The sequence below is a fragment of the Seriola lalandi genome, unplaced genomic scaffold (assembly GCF_002814215.2).
Source record: "Seriola lalandi dorsalis isolate HSWRI2012SDOR001 ecotype SW California unplaced genomic scaffold, Sedor1 jcf7180002054581, whole genome shotgun sequence".
Taxonomy (NCBI): domain Eukaryota; kingdom Metazoa; phylum Chordata; class Actinopteri; order Carangiformes; family Carangidae; genus Seriola; species Seriola lalandi.
In genome coordinates, this window is record NW_019525134.1 from 3,527,864 (window position 1) to 3,533,863 (window position 6,000).

Here is a 6,000-nt window from a genome sequence, read left to right on the forward strand (position 1 = left end):
TGATTTAATGTTTATGAGAGAAGTGTTGATGTTGTAGATTTGACTATAACCTGTAGAGATACATTAGGTTACAGAGGCTTGTTTAGGGCCAGGGTGACAGTGTAGGATAGCGCTGCACTGGGCGGGCTGGAAGGGAGGGAGGAGAAAGAGGGGAGGAGGAGAGGGGCCAGTGTGGGGTCTGGCTCCACTCGCTGTATTGAACTGTACTACTGTAGCGCGGGGCGTGCTGACTCATGCTCCTTCTTACCAATTGGGAGTGTGTGTGTGAATGTAGTCACTCCCCTGTGTGTCTCTCACACACACACACACACACACTTGCACTCAGTGCTCCGCCTGAACCCAGCACTGACTGTAGACCGGGGCGGGGGCCCCCCCTCCGCCAGTGACAATCCATCAAAACCCCCCTGTCTAGAACAAAAAGAGCCAGTTGTAGCTGTAGCCTATTTCTCTTTCAAAGCTTTTTTCGCTCCTCTCTGTTCCTCACTCCCTCTTTCTCTCCTTGCTTTAAGTGATTCATTGAAAGCGATTTTTCTTTTTTTATGCGCTTACTAGGAGGGAGAAGAAAAAAAGGATAGACTTTGAGTTGCACAAGGACAGATTAAGGCATTTCTAGAACAATGTTCCTTTTTTCTTGTAACTTGAGCCTCCTGCAGTTACAGGAGAGAAGCAAGCCAATTTAACTTGGTGGAGGCAGGCTGCAGGCTGGGGTCAGTGGGGGCGTTTGGAGGGAGGACGGTGGGGGCTGCCGCGTGTTTTATTACCCCTGATCTCTATCTGTCCAGCACATGGAGCTGGATCCCCACCTAGCCTACAGCATCAGAAGCAGAGGGGAGAGTAGGGTGTGGGGTGAAGGGGAGGGGGTGGCCCTCAGTTTTCTGACCAAGCTATTCTCCTCTCTCTCTGTCTCTCTCTCTCTCTCTCTCTCTCTCTCTCTCTCTCTCTCTCTGTTCTTTCTGTGGTTCCTGGCAGGAGGAGAACTGGCTGTCGTGGCTCTTTGAGAAGGTTGTGGTCATCATGGTATGCTTCTTTGTCTGCTCCATTGTCAACTCTATGGCCCAGAGCTATGCCAAGCGCAAGCAGCAGGAGAAGCGCTCGGAAGACAAGACGGAGTGAAGGCCAGCTTTGCGATCACGGCAAAGCATCAACTTCAGAAGCTACCACCGCTCCTTTCTTCATGTCCGCACTGCCTCCTGGCTGATACCCTGCCATTATCTGAAGCAATATATCTGCCCCCATCTGGTTTCTCTCTTGTTATTGTAGCAACATGTTGATGTTGAACTTGGACTCCCATTTACTTGCTTTTTAAGGCTTTGCATTTGGTAGTGATTTCCGCGATAGTTGTGTGTAAGGTAGGTGCTTGTTGGGTTACGTATGAGTGTCTTTAAGCTGTTGTGTTGTTAAAGTGTCCCAGTTGGTGCTTTTAGCAGCTCCAGAGCACGTGAGAAGAAACTGCTGGTAATAATTCTCCTCAGTGAGGCCTTAAGCTGCACTGTTCGCTCCACTAGAGGAACCTTCAAGACTTATGTCTCCATAAACTCACTTGAATTCTCTTCATTTGAATAAGCTAGGATGGTTACTTTGTGGTGACTGTTCTGTAAAACCAGCACGATATTTGTCCAATAATCTCTTTATTTATAATTTATATTTACAAGTTTAATGAGAAGATATTCTGTATTTATTAAGAGTTGTCGTGCAGTATTGGGTTATGGTTAGATAAGACAAGTAAATAGACTGTAAATAATTGTGTCCTCTTCAGAGTCATCTCATTTCTACATATTGTGAAGAAGTAAGTAAGTTGTGTGCGTCAGTGTCGTGTGTGTAGTAAAGCTGATTTTGGTAGTTTTGGATGAGAAATGAGAAATCGGCCATGAATCACCCTGCTGGTCCCTTTGTCTGCCCTTATTGTTCTGCTTCCAGGAAGAGAGCACATGAGTCAGCCTGGGGCTACTTTACCAGATGCAGCCATATACTGAATCAGATCTACGACTGTGTGTGTGTGTGTGTGTGTGTGTGTGAGTGTGAGTGAGTGAGACAGAGAGCGAGACAGAGATAGTAGGTTGCGTTTGCGTGGCTGCCACATTTGTTGCTCTCTCTTTATCTTTTATGGATTAGAGTAGATTGTGCTCCACTAATAGAGCAGGACTCTGCCTGGAAGTCTTAGTGTGGCAGATCATAGCTGTTCTCTTTAACTAAGAGACAGTCTGTGTCGTGGTAAGTGTTTTTCTTTGTCTTCACTTGCCACTGAGCTTTTTTTTTTTTATCCTTTTTGAGGACAGAAAGCTCATGTTTGACATTACATGAGCAGCTTCTAAAACAAAACTCGCCGTCTTTTTTTTTGCCTCTTTTTTGTTTCGCTGGATAACGTCAGCTGGCTCTCAATATATGCAGTACCTTCTTTTTTTCCATAATTGCCAGTGAAATGTGCTATTTTCTTCTCCCTCTCTGTACCGCTGCTGTGCTACGCTGGACTGAGCGCAGTGGGCGCTAGAGCAGGCACAAGCAGGAGGGGGAAAAAAAAACCCTCAAGCGCACAGTGAAAAGCGTCTGTGCCGTTACCTCAGCTGAACCTTCGAATGAACTCGTTGCACTGCCCTAGTCACGGAGCCAGGAGACGAATCACTCGAGTAGATTCAAAACAGAGGGGTACTGTTGAGCGAGCTGAACCCTGCGCTCTGCACCAGCTCTAGTCAGAACATTCACATCTCCTCTTTTCTCCTGTCACGGTAAGTAGGATTAGGATTCTTTTTTTTTTTTTTTTTCTTTTTCTTTTTCTTTTTTTCATTGTTGTCGTTTCTGTACATGCATTCGTCTCAGGCATGTCCGTCACTCTCTCGGCCTGTCAGATAGCTTATCAGACTGGTGTTGGCTGTTAAGATTGCAAGGCGACAACAGTCTGTAGGCTGTCTGACATTTCGGGCTCTTTCATCTGACCAGCATCCTGTTTTGTCCTCCTTCTGTTACTGTCATTGTCTCAGTTAGCATCAGTTCCCATTTAGAGGTGTGTGCTGCGATGTCACTTCCCTTTATCCCAACCGCTTGTGAAACGTCGGAGACATGGGTCTATTGTTTATTTCCTCCATGCTGACGTCTGTGAGGGTTTTTATGTGGTTTTATGTGGGGAACTGTGTTTTCACATGTTTGCAAATGCAGATGTAGTGATGTCAATAGTGTACTTCTGTATATATGTGGGGGTGTGTGTGTGTGTGTGTGTGTGTGTGTGTGTGTGTGTGTGTGCTTGCAAGTTGGCTCTGTCCTCTTGAATTTCCAGAGAATCCAGACAGTACACACCTTATTGCAACACATCACATTGTGACACCCAGTCCTAGTATGGTACACACAGTGCTCACCCAGCTCTCCCCTTCCCTTTTACACTTCCCTCTTCTCTTTTTACTAAGAACTTTCTTCTGTTGCTCAATACGCACTTTTTTTTTGTAGGAGGCTGCATTTTATTGGAACAACTCTCTTGAGGGGGTGTTTTTCTAAGGGCCACAAATTGGTAATTATACAAAGCTGAAAATCATTGCTTGACCAATGGATACTTTTGCCGCAAAGCCTCAGTTTTATTTTAGATTCTTCTTCTTCTTCTTTTTTTTTTCTAGAATAGAGCAAAAGTGTAAAACTTTTTCCTGGTCATAAAAGCAAAATCATTGGATAACACTGGAATGGCTCGCTGGCTTAGAGAGTGTTTTTCTTGGCAGTTTCAGGATGTCCTGTTCCATAAGGGAGCCCCCTTTTGGCATGCCTGTCTGAATGTGTGTGCATGTTTGTCTAGAAATTCTGTTTATATTTCTATGTGTAAGTAAGTGCCTGTATTTCTTGTCTAATAGATGTCTGTAACTGGGTTATTTTAAATGTCTACGCACTGTTTTTTTTTTCTGCTTTCACTATAAATAAAGTCTCTTAAAAAGAGGATTGGTGTTCTGTTCATTATGTGATAAGTCTTGCCCACACTGGGCCAGTGTTGACCCACAGGCCTCCAAAGAATCTCACATGTCAGCCGAGAAAGAGGGACAAGGAGGATACTGAGTCCATCACAACTCCGATTTCCCCGTCTAGTGTTTCACATCCAAACGGTTATCACATTACTGATTTGCGCTCTCCATACTGACATCAGCTCCATTTCAGATTCCACATTAATCCTTTGCTGTGAGTTGTGAATTATAGCTACACTTATGCTCTTGTGGCTAATTGAAGCTGTATTTAAATACAGCTACCTTAAAATAGTATTTGTGCTAGTGCCAGTAAACGATAGTAATGTGAAACATAATTTGATGAATAATGTATTTTCTTGCAAAGTCATTCTACCATTTGAAAAAAAAAGGTTCTAATACAATATGTTTTCTATGACCTAAATATGAGTAACTCGCTATGAATTAAATTATTATAAAATTATGAGATAATTAAAATCGAGTTTTGTTGATTTAGTCTCACACACACGTCACGTATCAAACACTGCACACACTACAGTAGTTTCTGTTGGCGTCGCAGGTATTTTGTTCTTTGTGGTTATGAACCTGACATTGGTGCGTGAACGCAGCGTGATCTTGTGTCCTGAGGTCAGATGTGTGACCTGTGCTGAGAGACCCCTGTTGAGAGAAGTCCTGTTCCCAGAGCAGCCACACCCAGAACACCATGAAGATGACTATTTCCACCCGCCCCACCCCACTCTACCCCACCCTGGCCAGGGGCTCCGACTGAAAACCCAACATGCAAATCCTGCCTGTCCAAACAGGCTGGGGGACTGATATTCAGATAATGACACTGCTTTTGTCCATCCCTTCTTTCTCTCTCTTATCTCTCCATATGCTGTACATATACTACAGTTGAATCCGGTGGTGCCGGTTTAATTTCTGGCACAGCGGCCGTCCCACCCACTCACCCCCCACACACACACCACCTCCCTCACTGTCTCTCACTCTCCAGTTTTTTTCCCCTCCCTGTCAGCAGGCTAACCACCGAGGGATGCTGAAATATCACTGACTTCATCCACCACCCACCCACAAGCCCACTCTGCATTTGGTTATCCACTTAGTTCCTTTCACACTCTGTCTCATTAAATTATGCTGACCATGTGGATTTTTTTCTTTCCTTTTTTCATTCAAAATCACATTAAGTCCTTTGTTTTTGTAAGTAGCAGTCAGGGGGTCATATCAGACCACAGTGGAGTGAGCAGACAGACCGAGCGATACAGGGAACGGTGCTCGGCAAAGGAAAGTTACCATCAATGAGTCAGCCACACAAGATTACCCACGATCCAGTATCATACTGTGTCGTATCAAATGGATGTAAAGTAGCTGAGGTTTTCATTTTTTTTTAGGAAGAAAATGATTGAAAACTGTCTTAGCAGCAAAATGACCACAGTTTGACATAATTAAAATACTGAAACACTGAGTATCAAACATTTGAATAGCCTCTGGAGAATAATATTTACACGTTATGTTACGAAAATATTTTAAAGTACGCCTCCTTAAATCTGAGCTGAGGATGTGAAACCAGTTGTGGACCGAATAAACGAAATACACAAGTGTTATGTGAAATTTGAATGAGCACATATACATATACACTTCACTGAGAAAGGACGTGTCAGTGAAGTAGCAGACTTCTCAGGTCCAGTAGTTAAACTTTTGAGATGAAAAATATTTAAATTTTGATAGTGTCTGTATTTTTCAATCAGGAGGAAGGGGTAGATATGATGAACCAGGTCACTGAACTTTTTTTTTGTGGAAAAAAACATGTCACATACAAGTCATTATGCAAATGAGAGTATTTTTAATGTCTTATATTTAGACATTTCTAACATTAGATAGCTAATCCTCATTTGATGGTAGTTGTTTGCCCTGATCATGGTCACTGACTTTGAATTATCAGAAGTCATGAAAGACAAGAGAGTGAGTCTCTTTCAGTACTTTTAAAACTACTAAATAATAATAATAATAATAATAATAATAATAATAATAATTATACATTTTCATTAGAACTTAATTTTAATAGTAAAACAAG

At 42.9% G+C, this 6,000-nt stretch overlaps 1 protein-coding gene across 1 annotated transcript in view; it reads left to right on the forward strand.

The window, feature by feature from the left end:
* Positions 1–3,910, forward strand: part of LOC111663932 (vacuole membrane protein 1-like) — a 59,602-nt gene extending 55,692 nt beyond the window's left edge. Inside the window, exon 12 of the mRNA XM_023418338.1 lies at positions 970–3,910. Coding sequence (XP_023274106.1) covers positions 970–1,113 — 144 coding nt within the window. The 3' untranslated portion in view covers positions 1,114–3,910. The remainder of the gene's footprint in view (positions 1–969) is intronic.
* Positions 3,911–6,000: the final 2,090 nt, after the last annotated feature.